Source organism: Pan troglodytes, chromosome 13 (assembly GCF_028858775.2).
Source record: "Pan troglodytes isolate AG18354 chromosome 13, NHGRI_mPanTro3-v2.0_pri, whole genome shotgun sequence".
Lineage (NCBI taxonomy): Eukaryota > Metazoa > Chordata > Mammalia > Primates > Hominidae > Pan > Pan troglodytes.
Genome location: NC_072411.2, coordinates 80,797,297 through 80,821,126, shown reverse-complemented (window position 1 = coordinate 80,821,126; position 23,830 = coordinate 80,797,297). Strand labels below are relative to the sequence as shown.

The 23,830-nt window shown below is 37.4% G+C and overlaps 1 protein-coding gene across 50 annotated transcripts in view; it reads left to right on the top strand.

The window, feature by feature from the left end:
- The window catches only part of TTN (titin), a 282,990-nt gene that overhangs the window by 18,290 nt on the left and 240,870 nt on the right, over window positions 1-23,830 (top strand). For all 50 annotated transcript variants that reach the window (NM_001329611.3, XM_054678800.2, XM_024354671.3 and 47 more), the window contains 28 exons: window positions 2,965-3,258; window positions 3,364-3,486; window positions 4,755-5,036; window positions 5,321-5,386; window positions 6,042-6,300; window positions 6,504-6,567; window positions 6,679-6,894; window positions 7,823-7,965; window positions 8,881-9,086; window positions 9,624-9,857; window positions 9,968-10,212; window positions 11,113-11,384; window positions 11,504-11,668; window positions 11,771-11,939; window positions 12,039-13,732; window positions 13,886-14,167; window positions 14,615-14,881; window positions 14,978-15,250; window positions 15,363-15,626; window positions 15,719-15,979; window positions 17,617-17,877; window positions 18,413-18,676; window positions 18,768-19,028; window positions 19,149-19,409; window positions 20,162-20,422; window positions 20,940-21,081; window positions 21,171-21,336; window positions 22,483-22,714. In NM_001329611.3, coding sequence (NP_001316540.3) covers window positions 2,965-3,258; window positions 3,364-3,486; window positions 4,755-5,036; window positions 5,321-5,386; window positions 6,042-6,300; window positions 6,504-6,567; window positions 6,679-6,894; window positions 7,823-7,965; window positions 8,881-9,086; window positions 9,624-9,857; window positions 9,968-10,212; window positions 11,113-11,384; window positions 11,504-11,668; window positions 11,771-11,939; window positions 12,039-13,732; window positions 13,886-14,167; window positions 14,615-14,881; window positions 14,978-15,250; window positions 15,363-15,626; window positions 15,719-15,979; window positions 17,617-17,877; window positions 18,413-18,676; window positions 18,768-19,028; window positions 19,149-19,409; window positions 20,162-20,422; window positions 20,940-21,081; window positions 21,171-21,336; window positions 22,483-22,714 — 7,627 coding nt within the window. The remainder of the gene's footprint in view (window positions 1-2,964; window positions 3,259-3,363; window positions 3,487-4,754; window positions 5,037-5,320; window positions 5,387-6,041; window positions 6,301-6,503; window positions 6,568-6,678; window positions 6,895-7,822; window positions 7,966-8,880; window positions 9,087-9,623; window positions 9,858-9,967; window positions 10,213-11,112; window positions 11,385-11,503; window positions 11,669-11,770; window positions 11,940-12,038; window positions 13,733-13,885; window positions 14,168-14,614; window positions 14,882-14,977; window positions 15,251-15,362; window positions 15,627-15,718; window positions 15,980-17,616; window positions 17,878-18,412; window positions 18,677-18,767; window positions 19,029-19,148; window positions 19,410-20,161; window positions 20,423-20,939; window positions 21,082-21,170; window positions 21,337-22,482; window positions 22,715-23,830) is intronic.

The window sequence follows — 23,830 nt, the reverse complement described above, 5'->3', positions numbered from 1 at the left end:
ATCTGGGAATCTTCCAGAAGTTGATTAAAATTGCATGCAGGCTAATTTTAAGAGGCCCATGAACATTTTTTAAAAACACGGAAGGTGTATAAGTAAATGATGACTCTTACTCACTGTCAAGAAGATGTGTGTTTTGAAGGGTCATAAATTCAGTATATTATGTTATGGAGTATGACTTATTTCAGTAAATTACCCATAATTTTCTTTGTATGAAACTTTATCTTTTTTCCCTCCTGTAAATATCAGAGGAGAAGATAAGCTGAAAAAATTATAATGCATGCTGTAGCAGCTCCCACTAAAGCTAAACAAGATGCATATTAAAATCTAGAGAAGGAAGTATCCAAACAGAACAATTACACATAAGCCATGAAAAGATTACCGTATCTATTTGTAGCTATGAAATATCCATGAATTAAACTGTTTCCCATGACTCTGTCATTTACCCCAAATGAGCCATTTACCTAATTGTATTCTTTATTGCTAATATACCACTTGAAAATTAGCAACTAAAGTTTTTCCATTTCATTAGCAGGATGGCCTGAATCCTATTTGTATTTCCCTCAGTGTCATTTTCTAACTCTACATCTTTTTTTTCTAAGATATGATTTAAGATAAACTTTTTAAACCTTTACTCAAATCTAACATTTAATGGCATATCAGCCTTTCAGAAGTCTCATAAATGACAGAAATTCCACTATGCAACATACTTCATGAGTGATTAACTTTTTACTTTTGTTTCCATTCAAATTTTGTCGTGAATTGACTATCTTGTTTTTGTTAAAAATTAGCTAAGGATGGAAGCTGAGAAAATCTTTATACCTAAAGTAGTAGTTACCACTGCAAAATCTGCTGAACCAGCCACACCGCCAATGACTAGAGAAGGATTCACTATTAAACAAGAACAAATACATCTTTTTCGAGAAGAGATGAAAACTGATGCTATGGAGTTGAAAAGTATTGTTTCATCCCATTTCATCATCAACTCTCATAACTTTTCATCCGTCACGAATTGTGCTTCTAGTGTTCCATCTAATTGCTTAACTGATCAATAAAACAATAGAGATGGTTAGATTCAGTCCGTCCTCCAGTTGAACAGTGAGCATTTCTAGTAGTGAAAAGTCGGACCAAATAATACTCTTCTTTATGTCTCCTAAATTTATTCTCAGCATTTAACTCGTATGAATTGGAGTATTCTAGTCCAATTTGTCTTCCTGCTTCTCTAGGTTACAAACATGTGAGAGATCAAAGTCCACTAAGAAATAAAAGCGGTTACCAGCGTACTCATTTGTAGTCCACCAATAAGTGTGTGTATATAAATTTGATATACAATAATTCAAGGAAAAAACAGACAGATGCTTCCTCAATTTAAAATATTCTACCATGATTAAGATTTTTCCATCTGTTTAAAATCAAGAACAAAATTTAAATATTTCAGTTGTGTGATATTTAGTCAAATGACAGTTTCTTTGACAGTTTCTTTTATCATTGTTAAAATAAAATTAAGACTTAAGCTGACTACTTCATAGCAGACTGGCTAAAAGGTTCAAATGAGATATAGTGGAAATGTGATCACTCTACAATCAAAATAATATTTATTTAGTGTTATCTGTTGAAGATGTTAACATTTTAAAATGTCTATACAATTAAAGTCAGCTCATTGCCAATATAGTTTTTAAAAAGGAAACAAATAAATGGACAAACTTAACTCACCTAAGCCTCATGTGTATTTTATGTTTCTTTCTGAGATGATGCAATCTAAAGTGAAGATAGTATTTGCAGTCCCTCGAGGCAGATGAAATTGTTTGTGTCTTCCTAAAAGGAAGCCCTGGATAAAGCCCATGATCACTAAAGACCCAATTCCATCTCAGAAAAATCTCATTTATATCTTGAATGGTTCAGAGAATAATTTTTAAATATATGCAGGTAGCATAGTTGAAGAATGTTTCCGATGCACTCTAGATTCTATTCACAGGTATAGAAAACTGAATATTAATAAAATTTTCCAATCTTACTTTTAAAATGCACTTTTAAAATGTACTTTTAAAATGAACATGGCTATGTGATTTTTGCGGTATGCTGTTTCCAAGTATCACATAGAATCATAATATCTAAGCCACATCAGCTAGTTTGCCTTCTTTAAAAGAGAAACTCCTCTGCAAATTTTATTTCCATTAATGTTCATCAGACTCAGAAACGAGAAAATAATATTTGTTTCATTCTTTGCTTTAACTCTCCATAATAATGAAAGTAAATTAAACTTCAACGTGAAAGGTTGTTCTCTTGAATCCAAACATGATAACACTTTCATTTTAATCACAATATTTTTATTTGCACGGGGTTCTCTTTGTCATCTGTGTGTTTTAAGAAAGGTATTTTCTGATAGATTAAACAATCTTACCCTTAGGGAATCATAAGTAAATTCATATGCTCACTATGTGTTTGTGAGCTTTCATGTTATGTCCGATTTGCATGCAACCATATAACTCTGTAGTCACTGATTTTTCTGGACAGGATGATGATGGTATTTGAGTGCACTTATATCATCACTGTCACTGCATTAATACCAGACTAAATGGTCAACAAGATAATAAAAATAATCAGTGAAAAGAACCAGCTCCAAAATTCTGATTTTCCAATTGCTGATTGATTGTCTGTCTGGAAAAATTCTAGAAAATTTCAAAATCTTCTTGTGATTTTATGTTCATATTGTGATTGTCCTATGTTGTGTATATGTGATTTAATGTCTAGTATAATTAAGTAGGTGTACAGAGAGTATATCTAAATAGATGTCTGTGCAATATAATAATCAATGAAATAGTCCCTAAAAGTGTTTCTGAGATACATTTCTAGACACGTTAACACTGCTGTATAATGTGGATGCCATCTGCCTGTCCTGATGCCTAGGAGATATTCCAGCCTGATCTTGATATTCCTATGTATTAATTCTGGAAACCTTGTCTCCAGGTGGACGTTGGAAAAAAGGCTGAAGCTGTAGCAACAGTTGTTGCTGCAGTAGACCAGGCCCGAGTCAGAGAGCCCAGAGAGCCTGGGCATCTTGAAGAATCCTACGCTCAGCAGACCACTTTGGAGTATGGATATAAGGAACACATTTCTGCCGCAAAGGTAGCTGAGCCTCCCCAACGTCCAGCCTCAGAACCCCACGTTGTCCCTAAAGCAGTCAAGCCTAGAGTAATCCAGGCTCCTTCTGAGACTCATATCAAAACTACTGATCAAAAGGGAATGCACATATCATCACAGGTGAGTCTATACCTGCTGATTTTTCACCTTGTTCATGGTAAAGCAAGCCTCACTGCTGTGGTCATCTGGTGATCAATGGTATCACTGAGTTTCATTTCAATGCAGATCAAGAAAACTACAGATCTAACAACGGAAAGATTAGTCCATGTGGATAAACGCCCCCGCACAGCTAGCCCTCACTTTACTGTTTCAAAAATTTCTGTTCCTAAGACAGAACATGGATATGAGGTAAGAAGTTACAGAGCATGATACAGAAATGTTTAAAGGAAATAAGTATCTAACCTGTGAAATAGAGCATCTCTGGGGTAGGCCAATGGAGGATTCTTTTTTGGTGATGTGTGTGTGCGTGTGTTTGCATTCACAGTGGGCCCAGACACCCTAAAGATTTGGTTTCTGAAACTCACCCAGGGGAGTGAGCCTAGAGTCACAAGTGGTTATCTTATACCTCTGAGGAGACACAAATCCACACAGGCTTCTCTCTAGTTCACATTTCAGGGACAGCTCAAACTCAATTGTTTTGATTACTATTGTTCTAATGATTTTGTGAAAGGTAGTGTGTTACACAGCATAGTTTTACTTATGCTGTGAGACATTTCAGAGTAACTTAACTGTGAATGTGTTTCAACAATAAAGACAGACATTGAGAAATCATATATTTATATACTCAATATAGCAAGATGGAGAGGTGGTACTGTATGGTGGTTGGGTTGGATTGTGGAATCAAATAGCTCTGGATTAGTGCCCTATCTTCTCCCTTATAACCTCTGTCATCAGGAGAATGTAAGCATACATGTAAAATGCAAGTAAAAAGGACATAAAAACCTTCAGTTGTCAGCATGTAATAAATCCTTGATATTAGTCACTATTGTTATTATACACATCCAAGAAATAGAACCCAAACCTTCTATGCCTTCAAAGAACTGTAAGTTACATATAATGCCTATATTTGATTTAGTCCCAAATTACAAAACAAATAACCATAGACCACAACAGAATAAAAGCAGTAAGGAAACCTTTAAAATATTTTTTCTGAATGTCTTCATGTTTACCTTTCACATAGATTTGTGGCTAAAACCCAAATGTACTATTGCAAAGTAGTTCTTAGGCATTTACCAACAATTTCAATAATTTCTTAATTTTGAATCTCCCACTGTGGTATTTTCAAAAGTGGCATTCATCGGAATGGTTAAGTGAAAATTCATGACTAAGCTTTAGAAGATCCTGTCCTTTTATGATAAAAGCTGTAAAATAAGGAGTTCTGAATACAACTCTTTAAAAAAGATATTTTAAAATTTGTTTTACAAACTAACAGGCATGACAAGGAGCTTTATAATTGGCTTATCTCTAAATGACTTTTCATTAACTGTGTGATAATGAGTGCTAATGAGAACATTAAAGAACAGACCTTATAGAAAATAGGCTCAGACTCAGTCCAAGAGGGCTAGCCATCGGAGGATGCTTAAATGACTTTATTTTCTGACTCTGTTTCCATGTAGGCATCAATAGCCGGTAGTGCTATTGCCACATTACAAAAAGAGTTGTCAGCCACATCTTCTGCTCAGAAGATCACCAAATCGGTGAAGGCTCCTACTGTGAAGCCCAGTGAGACTAGAGTAAGGGCAGAGCCCACACCCTTGCCACAGTTCCCCTTCGCTGACACACCAGATACTTACAAGAGTGAAGCTGGCGTTGAGGTGAAAAAGGAAGTAGGGGTGAGCATCACTGGCACCACCGTCCGCGAAGAGCGCTTTGAAGTACTGCACGGACGCAAAGCCAAGGTTGGTCACTGGTTACCCGCTGTTACATGGTCCACTCCCATTGAGCAGGGCCAGGTGGTTGGCTAGTTTGTACTGAAAAGTAGCCAGTGGAGTCTTGCCTTTCTCCTTTGCCATACTAAGACTTGATTTTTATGGAGCATAGTATGGGTCAGAGATCATTTTCTCAAATTATTTTTATAATTATTTTTATATTTTTATAATTATATAATGTTGCATGAGCTAAGAGTTTATGAGATTTCCCTTAATTTCATGAGCATTTTGTAATATAATTTGTAAAAATCTAGGTAACAGAAACAGCAAGAGTACCAGCACCTGTTGAAATTCCTGTTACTCCACCAACTTTGGTCTCGGTGAGTAAAGAAGTTGATTATGTTGGACCCTATTCATATCTCCTCAAATCATTTTAATACACATTTGCAAAGATCAGTTTCTCAAATTAATACAAAAATGACATTAGTGAGCTTACAGATGCTCATTTTAAGACCATATTTGGTCTGGAAGACCATATTTGACCATATTTGGCAAGGAAGAAGGGAATTCTATGTGGTACATCATTCATGGATTCAAAAGATTTAATGAGCTTCTAATATGCAGAAGGCATTATTGCAGGAGCTGTGGAGACATAAAGACCAATCCATCCCTCTTTGAAATATTTTATTTGCCATCAGAGAAAATGTACATAAACAAGCATAATAAAATATATAAGATGATAAGCATCACAATAGAAGGAGAATCCATGGGAGGCATAGATTCATTCCAGTTGGTGATACCATGGCAAAGCTTTGTTGAATAGGTAGCATTTGCTATTGAGCCTTACAGCTCTTTACTAATATATTAGTATATTATATAAATATTAGTTTCTCTACTACTATTTCTGGAGTCCTGATTAAAAGGCCATTTTGTGGCAGTTGAAATGCATAAGTTCAAACTCTACATTTGTTACAAAACAGAAGTGATTAATGAATATGCACACATATCATTATTTATTTTTTCTCCTCTTTTCAGGGCTTAAAAAATGTAACTGTCATAGAAGGTGAATGTGTCACCTTGGAGTGCCATATCTCTGGATACCCATCCCCAACAGTGACATGGTACAGGGAAGACTACCAAATCGAAAGTTCCATTGACTTCCAGATAACCTTCCAGAGTGGAATTGCTCGTCTTATGATTCGCGAAGCATTTGCGGAAGACAGCGGGCGATTTACTTGCAGTGCTGTAAATGAGGCTGGAACCGTCAGCACATCCTGCTATCTGGCTGTGCAGGGTTAGTGGCCACCCTCCCACAGTCCTAATGCACATGCCATCACTTTCATCTGACACTCTTTTCCACAATATGGTTTCTGTGCACCTTGAAATGATGTCCCTTTTTGGAACTTGGGGGGAGATTATATGGTCAATTTAACTGTCAGTGCTAAGCAGGGGTCACTAAACATCTCATCTCAGTGAGAAACTTTTGTCTTCTTTTAGTGTCAGAAGAATTTGAAAAGGAAACCACAGCCGTGACTGAGAAATTTACTACAGAAGAGAAACGGTAAAACATTTTGCTAATTAGTAGCTGTTCTCGTACCATTTTGACTTTCAGCCCCACCAGTATTGGCAAATTGCAACCCAGAAGCTAATATGAGGGGAATTCTCTTTCCAGCTTTGTTGAGTCAAGAGATGTGGTTATGACTGATACTAGCCTCACAGAGGAACAAGCAGGGCCTGGAGAACCTGCCGCGCCTTACTTTATTACAAAACCAGTGGTCCAGAAACTGGTGGAAGGTGGGAGCGTGGTGTTTGGATGCCAAGTTGGCGGCAACCCAAAGCCCCATGTATACTGGAAAAAATCTGGTGTTCCTCTAACCACTGGATACAGGTATTTTGATGGCTGAATATAGAGTTCTCTGTGACTTGTATAATACGTGCATGAAGCCTAGAGTAGAATTTACTCACCCCACCAACCCTGAGCATAGGCTCTTTCATTGTGGAGCCTTCTTAGTTTGTTTTGAGGTATTTTTACATTTTTTTTTGTGCAAAGTCTTCCTAAGAAATAAAGCTATGTGACAAAAGTGGATGGAAGATATATTTCTTTACATTATAGTTTAATTCATTGAGTTTGTGAAAGTAGAGAAAATATGGATTTTCACACACACACACACACACACTTCCAGAAAAGATTTGAGACAATTTTCAATAAAAACATGTAATAACTAAGTGACTAAAAGATAGAAGAATAGCCATGTAATGAAGAAGAAAGCTAGTTATGCACAAAAATCTGTGCTAGTAATTTTTCTTCAATTCAATATAAAATTTAGCTCTGAATATTTTGCAATTTAAGATAAAAAGAGCAACCTGGTAATCTAAAAATGTAGGTGCCGTACCTTAATAATAATAAATATAATGTACCAGAGAGTTAATACTGAAATATTTAAAGGAATTTGTTTTAATTATTCATTTGATCTCTGAATGAAATAATGAGAAAAATAACAAACAAAGAGAAAATACCTGTTGTTTAAGTGACCTGATCATTTGCTAACATAAACACTGGAAACCACTTAATTTCATGACTGATTCTAGCAATAAATATTCTTTAAAATGAATATTTTAACTTATTTGGCCCTAATTACTCATGTTCTTGCATTTTTCTCAATTTTCAGCAATCTTATAATCTATTGTGGAGCTTAGTCATATGTTTAGGGTCATTGAATTTTATACCACAGATCCACTCACAGATAAGTCCAATTATTTTACCCACAGAAGAGTTGTTGATAACTGATTTTTAAATTTTGTACATTTACATAAAGATACAAAGTGAGTTACAACAAACAAACCGGTGAATGCAAGCTGGTGATTTCTATGACTTTTGCTGATGATGCTGGAGAATACACTATTGTTGTTCGTAATAAGCATGGAGAAACTTCTGCATCTGCTTCCTTGCTTGAAGAAGGTAAGTGCAACTCCAGTTTCTATGTGCATGATAAGAACTGAAATACAAGGAGATAGCAGTGCTGTCCATTTGCTGAAAAACCTGTTGCCATTTATTGATTCTGATACTTTGCCCCAGTGTCTTTGCCTCAGTTGTATGGAAAATGTTTTAGACCACATGGCCTCAAAAACTATACTGTCATTAAACTTCTGAGGTTCTAGCAATAGTTTCTGTTTGGTGTATTTGTTTCTAGGCATATCATGCCTCTGAAAATGCAGAGATTCTAAATCCGGTTGCCTTCCAGGCCCAGGCAAGTAACAGTGAGCTCAATGAAAACAGTGGCAAACTGGAGAGTAGGTGCCCTGCCTCAAAGAGACAGTAGCTGTGTTGTTGCCAGGCATGCACCAGGCTGTTACCAGGCTCAGTGTTGCTAGAGCTCCTGATATTTTAAAGAAAACCTGGAAGTCAGGATTTTCAATGTTTATAACTTGAAAACAAATGTAACAGCTTTCATGCTAGACTGTTCACATTTACAGTGAACTGGCTCACACTCTGTTTCATTTGACCTACACAGTATTCCCTAGAGGAAATTACAATATTATCTTCATTTAGCAGATAAAGCACTCAATATTCAGGAAGGTAAATGAATTGTTAAAAGACACACAGCAAATCAGGAAGTCCTCCGTGGTAGATCCCCCCAAAACTGACTGCTAATATAAAATTCTTTCTAAAATTGTAATGGCTGGTTGGATTTGTTAGTGTAAGTTTGGTTTCCAAATTCCATCTAGAAAATATTGAGCACTTCAATAGTAGATATTTGGAAAATTTGGCTTTTGGTTATCAACTTTCCCCAGTGTAGAGTTTACCTGAATGCATAGTGGTATGACTGTTTTCTAATAAGAGCATTAAAAATTAACTTATGTTCTTAACTCTTAGCTGATTATGAGTCACTGATGAAGTCCCAGCAAGAAATGCTTTATCAGACACAAGTGACTGCATTTGTTCAAGAACCTAAAGTTGGAGAAACAGCACCTGGATTTGTATACTCTGAGTATGAAAAAGAGTATGAAAAAGAACAAGCCTTAATTAGGAAGAAAATGGCCAAAGATACTGTAGTGGTCAGAACTTATGTAGAAGATCAGGTGAGTATAAAAGTAATGACCAACCAAACAATTTCATAAGTTATACTTTCCTTTTTTTGTTTGATATTTTCATTTTCAAGTGATGAGCTCGGGGTTAGACAGCTATTAGCAGGTCCAAGTTCACTGTTGCTAAGTTTCCTTAATCTTCATGGTATGTTGCACATGTGAGTTTAGAAATAGAGATTACATATAGGCCATAAATGTGACTTTAGAAATAGGGTTTATAATATATTAAGGAAAACACCAATATTAGCACAGCTGAGTTCATTCATGCCAAGATCTCTTCATCTGTGTGATAAGCTAATGTAACCTCTAACCCAAATCTAACTCCTGCTTTTGGAATACCTTTCTACCCAAGATGCCACAACATTCACTGGGAAAGATGACCATAATGCAGATTAAAACAAACAAGCCAAAAAGGCTTCTAGATTCTTCTCCCAGCTAAAAACTTCAACAGTCTAGCTCAGATACATCTCCTTAAATAATTTATATCAGTAAGGATATGTATTTTTAACAGACCGTAATCTTTTTGCATAGGAATTCCATATTTCTTCCTTTGAAGAGAGACTTATTAAAGAAATTGAATATAGAATAATAAAGACTACATTAGAAGAACTTCTTGAAGAAGATGGAGAAGAAAAGATGGCAGTTGACATTTCTGAATCTGAAGCTGTTGAATCAGGATTTGATTTAAGAATCAAGAATTATAGAATTCTTGAGGGGATGGGTGTCACTTTTCATTGCAAGATGTCTGGATATCCATTACCAAAGGTAAAATATAAACATTTATCATACCTCCTTGCCACAGTAAAGATACAAATTGGTTAAAATATAACTATTTGATGTAAATTTTATTCATACATGCATGGTATTCTTTGCAGATTGCTTGGTACAAAGATGGCAAGCGCATCAAACATGGAGAAAGATACCAAATGGACTTTCTACAAGATGGCAGAGCTAGTCTGCGTATACCTGTTGTTCTTCCAGAAGATGAAGGAATCTACACTGCATTTGCCAGCAATATTAAAGGAAATGCAATTTGCTCAGGGAAATTGTATGTGGAGCCTGCTGCACCACTTGGAGCTCCGACTTACATGCCCACACTAGAGCCAGTGAGCAGAATCAGGTAAGACTTGTAATAATTTGGGTTATTCAGTATGTAAATTGTTTTCAAAACATCAAATAGTAGCAAATTGCTATTGTGTAAGAAGAAAATTGAGGGCTAAAATGGCACAGAAACTTACCATTGGCAACACCAACAATTGCCAGGAGTTTTTATTTCTTGCCCCTGTGTAAGATGAGCAAAGAATTTTCATCAGTGTAACATACTGTTTATTTTCCTAGTGCTATAGCTAATATCACAATAGCTCTTATTTGACACCTGATTTTTACATATGTAAATTTATACAACAGCCCTGCAATAAAAAGATGACTATTATTGGTTTGGAAATAGGAACACTGAGGCCCTGGGAATCTATGAAAATTGTCTTAATTCATCCAGCCCGTAAGCGGTGGTGCCAGCATTCAAACTCCAAGTCAGCCTGGCTGCAATGTGTAGATGGAGTCTTGTTTTGCTTTGTTTTGTTTCCAGATTCATTTCTATGTTTTCCTCCTCTGAGATAAAGAATGTGTATTTTTTATTTTTCCATAAATGTATTCATTGGTTTACTTATCCAACCAACATTTATTAGGATGTTTTAGTAGTTAAATCAAAAAAGTCTAGTGACTGATTAAATCCAAGTGGTAAGGAAAAGAGAGAGTATTGAGGATTATTCCAAGATTTTTGAGCCTGGGTACCTGGATGTACTGAATGACTACCAGCTAAAATTGAGAATATAGGAAAAACATAGTTGTGGGGGCAACAATAATATATTCTATTTTAGATCTGAATGAGTTTGAGGTGCCTTCTAATACATGCAAGAAGTAAATTCTAAAATAACATGAATAATGAATAAGACAAAATGAAGTTTGTTTTGCTGAGTTTTCTTTATGCCTCACGAAAGTATTTTTTGTCTTTGTTTTGCAGATCTCTCTCTCCACGTTCAGTGAGCAGGTCTCCTATACGCATGTCTCCTGCACGGATGTCACCTGCAAGGATGTCTCCTGCACGGATGTCCCCTGCAAGAATGTCCCCTGGACGTAGGCTGGAGGAGACAGATGAGTCACAACTTGAGAGACTATATAAACCAGTCTTTGTGTTAAAACCTGTTTCTTTCAAATGTTTAGAAGGGCAGACTGCCAGATTTGACTTAAAGGTTGTTGGTAGACCTATGCCAGAGACGTTCTGGTTTCATGATGGTAAGTATGATAAGTTTTTGCTCATGAATCATAAAAACACAAAAACAAGCTTATGTATGCATCTAACAATTTTTAAAAACTATTTTAAAATCTACTTTCTTTTAAACATATTTTCACAGGCCAGCAAATTGTCAATGACTATACCCATAAAGTAGTCATTAAAGAAGATGGTACTCAATCACTAATTATTGTCCCTGCCACACCCAGTGATTCTGGGGAATGGACTGTGGTTGCCCAAAACAGGGCAGGCAGATCTTCAATTTCAGTGATTTTAACTGTGGAAGGTAAAATGAGATAAAATAAAAATAAATGAATTTTCTTATCACTTGGGTTATAAACAGGTATTTCAGCCTTACTCCCTCTAAATCATGACCTTTCTCTTTCAGCTGTGGAACATCAGGTAAAACCGATGTTTGTAGAAAAACTGAAAAATGTCAATGTAAAGGAAGGTTCCCGACTTGAAATGAAAGTCAGAGCTACGGGTAACCCCAACCCTGACATTGTATGGTTGAAAAACAGTGACATCATTGTGCCTCATAAATATCCCAAAATCAGGTAAGTATGGAAATAATAAAGCTAAGCTCATTATACAAATCCAATAACCAGGGAAGCTATACCACTATATTGATTATTCCCTCCCCCAACTTTTTATAGAATTGAAGGAACCAAGGGAGAAGCTGCCCTTAAAATCGATTCCACTGTCAGCCAAGATTCTGCCTGGTATACTGCGACTGCTATTAATAAAGCTGGCAGAGACACTACAAGATGCAAAGTAAATGTTGAAGTTGAGTTTGCAGAGCCTGAGCCAGAGAGAAAGTTAATCATCCCACGGGGGACATATAGAGCAAAGGAGATTGCAGCCCCAGAACTGGAGCCCCTCCATTTGCGATATGGTCAAGAGCAATGGGAAGAAGGTGATCTCTATGACAAAGAGAAACAACAGAAACCATTTTTCAAGAAAAAGCTCACTTCCTTAAGACTTAAGCGCTTTGGGCCTGCCCACTTTGAATGCAGGCTAACACCCATTGGTGACCCAACGATGGTGGTGGAGTGGCTCCATGATGGAAAGCCACTTGAAGCAGCCAACAGGCTCCGTATGATCAATGAATTTGGGTACTGCAGCCTTGATTATGGCGTTGCATATTCTAGAGACAGTGGTATCATTACTTGCAGAGCCACTAACAAATATGGAACAGATCACACGTCTGCTACCCTTATTGTTAAAGATGAGAAAAGTCTTGTGGAAGAATCCCAATTGCCTGAGGGGAGGAAAGGCTTACAGAGAATTGAAGAATTAGAGAGAATGGCTCATGAAGGTGCACTTACAGGTGTAACAACAGATCAGAAAGAAAAGCAAAAGCCAGACATTGTCTTGTACCCAGAGCCAGTTAGAGTACTTGAAGGGGAGACCGCAAGGTTCCGCTGCAGGGTAACAGGCTACCCTCAGCCCAAAGTCAACTGGTACCTCAATGGACAGCTCATCCGCAAAAGCAAAAGGTTCAGAGTTCGCTATGATGGTATCCATTACCTGGACATCGTGGACTGCAAATCATATGACACAGGTGAAGTGAAGGTCACCGCGGAAAATCCTGAAGGTGTGATAGAGCATAAAGTGAAGCTTGAGATTCAACAGAGGGAAGATTTTAGGTCTGTCCTTAGGAGAGCTCCTGAACCAAGGCCTGAGTTTCACGTACACGAACCAGGAAAGCTTCAGTTTGAAGTACAAAAAGTGGATAGACCTGTTGACACCACTGAAACCAAAGAAGTTGTGAAGTTGAAAAGGGCTGAAAGAATTACCCATGAAAAAGTGCCTGAAGAGTCGGAAGAGCTGCGCAGTAAATTCAAGCGCAGAACAGAAGAGGGCTATTATGAAGCCATTACCGCTGTGGAGCTCAAGTCTCGAAAGAAGGATGAATCCTATGAGGAACTCCTCAGGAAGACAAAAGATGAACTTCTCCACTGGACCAAAGAGTTAACTGAAGAGGAAAAGAAAGCTCTTGCCGAAGAAGGCAAAATCACGATTCCAACTTTTAAACCTGACAAGATTGAACTAAGTCCTAGTATGGAGGCTCCAAAAATCTTCGAAAGAATCCAGAGCCAAACAGTGGGCCAAGGATCTGATGCACACTTCCGGGTCAGAGTCGTGGGGAAACCAGACCCCGAATGTGAATGGTACAAAAATGGTGTCAAAATTGAACGGTCTGACCGGATCTACTGGTACTGGCCCGAAGACAATGTTTGTGAATTGGTCATAAGAGATGTGACTGCTGAGGACTCTGCCAGCATCATGGTAAAAGCCATCAACATAGCTGGAGAAACCTCCAGTCACGCATTCTTACTTGTCCAAGGTAATTTGCATGTCTTTCCTTTGATGGACCTGTCTTTGTATTCAAGAATATCCATGAGTGTGTTTACTTTTATTTTCTTTCCCCATTCCTCAGGTTGAGAATTTAATTTAGTATAATGTGCTCTCCCCTTTTTCCCCCACCTTTTTCTTGTAGCCAAGCAATTGATCACTTTCACACAGGAATTACAAGATGTTGTTGCTAAGGAAAAAGACACTATGGCAACCTTTGAATGTGAAACTTCAGAACCATTTGTCAAAGTGAAATGGTATAAAAATGGTATGGAGGTTCATGAGGGAGATAAATACAGGATGCACTCTGACAGAAAGGTTCACTTCCTCTCCATACTGACCATTGATACGTCTGATGCTGAAGATTACAGCTGTGTACTTGTGGAAGATGAAAATGTCAAAACGACTGCTAAACTTATTGTTGAAGGTATTCAACAACGAAGGATTTCATTGTTTACCTAAGCTCTAAAGTCACCCTTAGCATGTGGTAAAATTAGCTATGCAGTTTTTCTTTCATGAAACAATTATTTGGAAATTGACTATAAGTTTCATAGCCAGAATCATAAATTTATGTTCCTAATTAAGAATGTTAACGATTTGACCATTTGGATTTTTTAAAGTAGTATTATCTTGATTTTTAGCTTTTAAGTTTTTTATTGAAGCATAATTCTTTACTTTCAAAAATATTTAAAAATTAAAATAAAATAACTGCTTCTTATTGAAAATTTATCTCTCAGCCCATCAGCGGGTAGATATTAAGAATATTCCTGATAGTATGGGGGAGATAAAAGACATACAAGACATCATCTCTATCCTAAGTCTAGATGCATACCTCTCCAAAAAAATTGATTTATCTTTCTGTTATACACTTCAGGTGCAGTTGTTGAGTTTGTGAAAGAACTTCAGGACATAGAAGTTCCAGAATCATATTCAGGAGAATTAGAGTGCATTGTATCCCCAGAAAATATAGAAGGAAAATGGTATCATAATGATGTGGAGCTTAAATCCAATGGCAAATATACAATTACATCTCGTCGTGGACGTCAGAACCTCACGGTTAAGGATGTAACCAAGGAGGACCAGGGAGAATACAGCTTTGTCATCGACGGGAAAAAGACAACCTGTAAATTAAAGATGAAACGTAAGTCCTCCCATTCCTGTCAGCCTGCAGTGAGCATCATTATGGTTTATTGATAAAAAATGATCATAACATTCTTTTTCTCCCCATATTTCACAGCCCGCCCCATTGCTATCCTACAAGGACTTAGTGACCAAAAAGTCTGTGAGGGTGACATTGTTCAGCTTGAAGTTAAAGTCTCCTTGGAAAGTGTGGAAGGCGTCTGGATGAAAGACGGCCAAGAAGTGCAGCCCAGTGACAGGGTTCACATTGTGATAGACAAACAATCTCATATGCTGCTCATTGAAGACATGACTAAGGAAGATGCTGGAAATTACTCTTTCACCATTCCAGCCCTTGGCCTCTCCACCAGTGGGCGTGTCTCTGTCTATAGTGAGTCCTAATTATAAAATTTTATGTTTACACTATTAAGCAACATAAAGAACTTCAAGGAGCAGACAATTTCAACAAAATTCATTCATCTTGTGTGTGTATGATTTTGCAGGTGTGGACGTGATAACACCTCTAAAAGATGTTAATGTGATTGAAGGCACCAAGGCTGTGCTTGAATGTAAGGTGTCAGTCCCTGATGTGACTTCTGTTAAGTGGTACTTAAATGATGAACAAATCAAACCTGATGACCGTGTACAGGCCATTGTGAAAGGTACTAAACAGCGACTAGTCATTAACCGAACTCATGCTTCAGACGAAGGACCTTACAAGCTGATAGTTGGCAGAGTTGAAACCAACTGTAATCTCTCTGTAGAAAGTAAGGATTATTCTACCTATCTAATAATTACTTTAAGCATTCTACTTTTCCAGTGTAACAATAACCAAGAGATTATTTTATTTTTTCCCCAGAAATTAAAATTATCAGAGGTCTTCGTGACCTTACCTGTACAGAAACTCAAAATGTGGTGTTTGAGGTTGAGCTGTCCCACTCTGGAATTGATGTCCTGTGGAATTTTAAGGACAAGGAAATCAAGCCCAGTTCTAAATATAAAATTGAAGCACATGGAAAAATATATAAATTGACAGTTCTAAATATGATGAAAGATGATGAAGGAAAATACACATTTTATGCGGGAGAAAATATGACATCTGGAAAACTTACTGTGGCAGGTTGGTATATTTATTAACCTAAATTCTTACGAGGAGTGATTGTTATTTTAAGAAATTATTATTCATTTCCCCCAAAATTCCTTTCAGTTTCCCACTTCCATGCCTCTGCTTATGCTGTTCCCAAAGCCAATAGTACTTGCAACACCATTCCCACCAGCCTAAATTACAAATGTTCTTCTAGGCCTACCTCAAACGTCACCTTCTCCATTAAACCTTCCTTAATCTCTCCATTTGTATATGATCTCTTCCTCATCCAACCCCAGGATCACTTTATATGTGCCTCTTTCCTAGTGTTTATTATGCACTTGTCTTATTCCCCGTTTCCTCTTTCAATATCAGTGTATAAACTCCTGAAATCTGGAATTTTATTTGTATATTCCAATATATTGCAAATGACAGATAATCAATTGGTGTTTGCTGTATTGAGCTTTATTTAAACTTTCTTACTCTAAAGAATTATTTCCTTTTTTAGCCATTCTTGCTTCTTTAGCCTTTGTGCCTTTTATTTTCTTCCTACTTTTTAATGAAATCAATAAATATTTTCAAAATACAGCTTAATGTAACTGTATCTCTTATGATGTCATGTAGAAATAAGACCATCATTCAGTAGAATTTCTTAGCTTTACAATGAAGAATAAAAAATGTAAATCAATTGCCAGAAAAAACTAGAAGTCATCATTAATTTGTTTGGTTCATTACAGTTTAAATTTTGAGGAGTTGAGATGTTACATTCAGATCGTGTTGTCCATTACATCTAGTATTGAAGCAAGTCATATGGTAATGATTTGTCTTATTTGGTATGAAAGTTTCATGGTTTATACTTACTTACATTATAAGATTTCTTCAGAGATCGGACCATGAAAAGACTTGTAGAACAAAATTTCAGATTCAGCATTTTTATACATTTAATATAAATTACATGTTTTAAATGTGTGGAAACAGGAATAAACTATGAACTCCTCTGTGATTTCACCCAGTGTTTTTAAAGTACCTACCATTGGTCAGACACTTGTAGAAACTCAGGACACAAAACTAAATAAGAAATGATTTTTTTCTTGAGAAATTCATAATTTAGAGAGGACAGATACATAAGCAACTAGCTTGTTAAAGCAGTAATTATTTCTGCTAATGGATGATAAGAGTGGAGGCAATGGGGTGAAACTTCATAGAATGGGCGACATTTGCCAACACAGTGATTTTTAATATATAGAAATCCTCAATGTAGTAGAAACATTGATGACTCGTACATTTTGTTTAGCAAATTTTTATGTAGTCAAAATATCAGATTCCCAGGAAATAATCATTAAAAGACCAAGTAAAATGCTTTTGAAGAAGAAGGAATTGGGTTAGAGACTATCCCGGTGGTATACTGTTCTAAGAATTTCCTATTAATTCAACAGTTGTTTTTTCTTCACAAAACTTTTCTGATTCCAGTATTTCTCCTAATTATCAGTCATGCATACTTAGAATAAGGGATTTCTTTGGTACCTTCTCAATATGGGTAAAAACAATCATAGACATTTCATGATTTCAAAATCATGTTCTTAAATTTGATATTTTATATTTACTTCTGCAAAGATTTTCCTATTGTGTGAATATGTTTAAAGGACTCATACTGTACATCTCTTGTTCCAAAGGTGGGGCCATCTCCAAGCCACTCACAGATCAGACCGTAGCTGAATCCCAGGAAGCTGTGTTTGAATGTGAAGTTGCCAACCCAGATTCCAAAGGCGAATGGTTGAGGGATGGCAAACACCTACCACTGACTAACAACATCAGAAGTGAGTCTGATGGCCACAAAAGGAGACTTATCATTGCTGCCACCAAATTAGATGACATTGGAGAATATACCTACAAGGTGGCCACCTCCAAAACATCTGCCAAACTCAAAGTTGAAGGTAAGTAACATAGGATTTGTCCTTTTCAAATCATATTACAATCTTGATCGTTATCATTTTAAAAGACAAATGATATGGCCATTTTGGATACCATAAATTTTCGTTTCATAAAGTCATTCTAGATCCTCTAAACCTTCCTGAGACACATACCACAAGGTACAAAATTGCTTATCAAATGCGTTTATGAAAAAAAGCCATTTCTTAGGTTAAAGCTCTGTGAAACAGCTAAATCAGACACTGAATCTCCATTCGTCTTTCACCCTTCTCCAATCAGTCTATTATGCTGCTAATACATAGCTATGCAAACTTCATACTACTAAAGCATAGAAAAATCATTTCACGACGTATATGTCCAGTTGGATCCCAGGTTCCCCTAAATAATCTCAGGTGGTTTTTAAAACAGAGGTGCTGCATAACTGTAAAATGTTTGGTAGCCATTCTTTTGCAGGGTGAGTAAGCAATGATCTTGTTCAGGACTTCTTTTCCTTGATGATGTCATCTATATTTTCTAACCCAATCATAAATTTGTCTTTAGCTGTCAAAATTAAGAAGACTCTGAAGAACCTCACAGTGACAGAAACACAGGATGCTGTTTTCACTGTCGAGCTTACACACCCTAATGTCAAAGGTGTCCAGTGGATCAAAAATGGAGTTGTGCTGGAATCCAATGAAAAGTATGCTATCTCTGTCAAAGGAACAATTTACTCTCTGAGGATTAAAAACTGTGCCATTGTGGATGAGTCTGTTTATGGCTTCAGGCTTGGAAGGCTTGGAGCCAGTGCCAGACTGCACGTGGAGAGTAAGTTGATTTAGAAACACTTTTCAAGCAGTCAGCCCATGGTTACCATTAAGTTAACCCTATCACTGAATTGCTCCAATTTTCCTCTTAGCTGTCAAGATCATTAAAAAGCCAAAGGATGTGACAGCCTTGGAAAATGCCACTGTTGCCTTTGAAGTTAGTGTTTCCCATGACACTGTTCCAGTAAAATGGTTCCATAAGAATGTGGAAATTAAGCCAAGTGACAAACACAGACTGGTCTCAGAAAGGAAAGTCCACAAGCTGATGCTGCAGAACATCTCCCCCTCAGATGCTGGGGAATACACAGCTGTGGTCGGGCAATTGGAATGCAAAGCAAAACTGTTTGTGGAGAGTAAGTATCAGGCAGCCCCCTACAGCCCTTTCCTTAATGAACCCTATGTATCTATTTGTTTGGTTTCATCTACTTTTTAAACAAATTGTATTAACTGAAGTGCTCTTTGATTTTACCAAGCATTACATATTACAAAAACCATGAAAAATATCGAGGTGCCTGAGACCAAAACTGCCTCTTTTGAGTGTGAGGTGTCCCACTTCAATGTCCCTTCCATGTGGCTGAAGAATGGTGTGGAAATTGAGATGAGTGAAAAGTTCAAGATAGTTGTGCAGGGAAAACTCCACCAGCTGATCATCATGAACACCAGCACAGAGGACTCGGCAGAATACACATTTGTCTGTGGCAATGACCAAGTCAGTGCCACCCTGACAGTCACCCGTAAGTTAAAAAAATATATATATATATATACACACACATATATATATAAAATATCAAATATTCAGTAGATTCATTGATATTCTATATCCTACACTTTGCTGACCACTCAAAAATCCTTGATTGGGTGGGCAGGGTGGCTCAAGCTCGTAATCCCAGCACTTTGGGAGGCCAAGGCAGGAGAATCGCTTGAGATCAAGATTTTGAGACCAGGCTGGGAAATACAATGAGATTCTGCCTCTAGCAAAGACAAAAGGAAAAAAAAAAATTAGCTGGGCATGGTGGCACACACTTGTAGTCCCAGCTACTCAGGAGGCTGAGGTGGGAAGATCGCTTGGGCCCAGAAGGCCAAGGCTGCAGTGAGCCACGATCACGGCACTGCACTGCAGCCTGGGCGACAAAGTGAGAACCTGCCTCAAAAAATAAAGAAAAAAAATTGTTAATTGAAACATCTAGTATGTGGTTACACTGAGTAAAGCACTAGTATCTCCACCTGGATAAAATGTTCCAGTTAGAGTAGCATTGAAAGGCTACCTGGAAAGATGCCTCAGTGTCTATCACTTGATCTTTCTGTTCCTCTGTAAGTTGGCACTGTCCTGTATAGTACATGGAAGGTATCAAAGCTTATATCTCTAAACTGTAATCTCCTCAACAGACGCACTAAAAACATTCCAAATTTTTATTCTGCACCTGTTATAACCCACATCATATTTACGTAAAGTCTCCTTGGGTGTTTTTTCTTTTCTCCTTTGCAGCAATCATGATTACTTCCATGCTGAAAGACATCAACGCTGAAGAAAAAGACACTATTACTTTTGAGGTGACAGTGAACTATGAAGGCATCTCTTACAAATGGTTAAAGAATGGTGTGGAAATCAAATCAACTGACAAGTGCCAGATGAGAACCAAAAAGCTCACACACTCACTGAACATCAGGAATGTTCACTTTGGGGATGCTGCTGACTACACCTTTGTGGCTGGAAAAGCAACATCAACAGCCACACTTTATGTGGAAGGTATGGTTTCATACATATTAGATCCATAGAAAAAATGTCATACATGCTTTATAAAATTTAGTATATCAATTAATGAATGGATAAATAAAATGTGGGATAGCCATACAATGGGATATCATTCAGCAATAAAAAGGAAGCACTACGATATGCTACAACATGGATGAACCTTTAAAACTTTATGCTAAGTGAAAGAAGCCAGAGACCATACAAAGACCACATATTGTATGATTCCATTTATATGAAATGTCCAAGATACACAAATCTATAGAGATGTAGATTGGTGGTTGCTTAGGTCTACAGGGGAGACAATAGAAAAGTCCTTGGGGTGATGGCTAAGGGTTACATGATTTCTTCTTGGGGAATGAGAATGTTCTAAAATTATGGTGATGGCTACACAATGATGAATACATGGAAATTCATTGAATTGTATACTTTAAATTGGTGGATTGTATAGTATGTGAATTATATCTCAATAAAGCTGTTAAAAATGTTAATTTTTCTACATGCTATTTTCCAGCTCGTCATATAGAATTTAGGAAACACATTAAGGACATTAAGGTACTGGAGAAGAAGCGAGCCATGTTTGAATGTGAAGTTTCTGAACCTGACATCACTGTACAGTGGATGAAAGATGACCAGGAACTGCAGATCACAGACAGGTCAGTTGTTTTGTCTTGCTACATTCCAGTAATTCCCAGTTTCCTCTGAATCACCATACGGTAAACTCGAATTTCCATTTCATCCATAGAATAAAGATTCAGAAGGAGAAATATGTCCACCGCCTTCTGATCCCATCCACCCGGATGTCTGATGCTGGGAAGTACACAGTGGTGGCAGGAGGCAACGTGTCAACTGCAAAACTCTTTGTAGAAGGCAGAGATGTTCGCATCCGAAGTATTAAAAAGGAGGTTCAGGTATTGTCTACATACTAAATGTTTTGAAAAATCATCAGTAGTCCATAATCTATCATTTTATATTTTAATGTTTCCCTTTTACATTTTCTAACCACCATCCTTTAAAGAATTAAATCAGCTCATTCTTACTTGGCTTAGACTCTCTTATGCTGACCTCAATTTAGTCACAGTTTCCACTCAGGGAATAAGGGTGTCCCTAGCAGCTGTCTAAATACGTTAATTAAAGCAGCTGTAGAAATTTCACTGTCTAATAAATGGCTGCTTGCCAAGCAGCACCAACCAGAAAAGAATTAAAATGTAAATCGTGAGGTTCACACATCAATTAGAATTAAGGAAATTTAGAACAAGGTGACATTTTCTCAGAGGGTTTCTATCTGTGGAGAGGCAAGTGTCAAGGAACTTAGTGGCTAGAAATACTTTCTGTGAAGTCTAAGAGAAAACCCTGTCCAAGCCGTGCTGGGTTCCTGGCAAGGATGCTGGGCACTCTTGCTGTCGCCTGCATTTACAGAGCTTGTCCTCATAAGTGTCCACCATCCCAAATGATATAATGGAGGAAACATGTCTAGAGAAATACCAGTTGAGTTCAGCTTTATCATATTGCTCATCCAAAGAAAACCAGGCTTTACAGACTGTGGACTATAATGAAAAAGCCTTCAATGAGGACTCAGATAACCTGGAGATGTCTTCCATCATTTATTTGCCAATTCTGAACCTCAGTGTTCTCACTCTTAAAATGAGGATAATAATTCCTACCTAGCCCACAAAGTTATTATTCATATAAAATGAAATCAAATTAAGTAATAACTTTTTAGACAATAAAAAGCCCCCAAATGTAAAGCATCATTATATCCCTTATTAGTAAATAAGAAGCAAACATTTAGGGATGAAATAATTGTCTCTTTGGGGCAGCTCCTTTCCTCCATGCAGCTGTAAACACAATTCTCTACAAGAGAAGTTTATGTACCATTTGTCCAATACTAGGCAGGAAAAATTAGAGAGTGCTATAATCAGCCAACTTATTACATTATAATATATTGGTTTCACATGCCATTCATTGACCAGTTTTAGAAATTGATTAACTGGGAGGAAACCAGAGCTTCAAGTTTTTGTTTTTGTTTTTTTTTTTTTATGTTGTTCCATCAACAGGTCATTGAGAAACAGCGTGCTGTTGTTGAGTTTGAGGTCAATGAAGACGATGTTGATGCCCACTGGTATAAAGATGGCATTGAAATCAATTTCCAAGTTCAAGAACGACACAAATATGTAGTGGAGAGAAGAATCCACCGAATGTTTATCTCTGAGACCAGACAGAGCGATGCAGGAGAATACACCTTTGTGGCAGGAAGGAACAGGAGTTCTGTCACTCTCTATGTCAATGGTATGTAGGGACAGATTTCAGCATATTTTGTGCATCCATCAGAAATAATCCTCCTGTTTAAGTCACTAAATTCTTGTAACTTGAAGGAAATTTCTAAAGAACCTATGGTATTCATGTGGTTCCAGCTACATTTTTTTTCACATTATATCTATGGAAAAGGGAGGGCAGCTGTTAAAAGACCTATTGAGAAGTTATTTTCAGAAAGCACCTGATGGCCAGATCCTCATCTGGTTGCTCAAAACTATCGAACACCCATTGGGTGTCCATTTTCATATACCCCAGATGAGCTTCTAGATTCGCTGTTAAGCTATTTTAGTTCTCTGCCCTCTGCCTGAACTGCTCAAGTCCTAGCAGCACTACCAAGTGAAAGGGGTGTTTCCAGCCTCTGGTATGGAGTGCCTGGGAGAACTCAAAAGTCCTCTTTGAGACCCTGGAAGGCCTAGAGAGCCTCAGGCAATGTGGAACTAGATCCTCTCTACCCCAAGCTCTAAGAACAGGGGCTCTTACTTTGGACAGGGAATTCCACATGCTACCAAGCACTCCTGAGGAGCCTCTGAGCAGTCCTCAGGGAAGTGCTGTTAAACCTCTGCTCTCCTCATTAGAAATCTTAAGGCTGAATCTCAAGCTGACCTTGTTTTGAGTCTAACCTAGATGCAAGAGAAAAATGGAACCTCCCTTCCTATTCTCATCCTAGGCCATATCTCTTTGAATAAAATACCCCTGAGGCAGAAGCAGGACCTCCAGGGGTAATCTCAAGATTCACAAAGATGAACCATATCGCCAACATTCCCTAGGTTCCTAGAAGACCAAATGGTCATGGCATCCAGTTCTTATTATCTCTGTATTAGTAGTGGAGAAACTGAGGCACAGAAAAATAAAGATCTTTTCTATGATAGTGTCAGAAACCAGCCTCACAGAAGTCATTTCTTCTAATTTCTGGGTTCCATGAACTAACCAGGTCCCCTCACTCATCACAGCACTGAGAATATGCTTTAGTTAGCAAAACAGGAAAGCTGAATTTGTTAAGTCTACCTAATGGCATGTAACTAGATCTGAAATAGTGTTAATTCAGTCATTCATTCAATACTTACTGATTGCATTTTACTGGCACTGGTA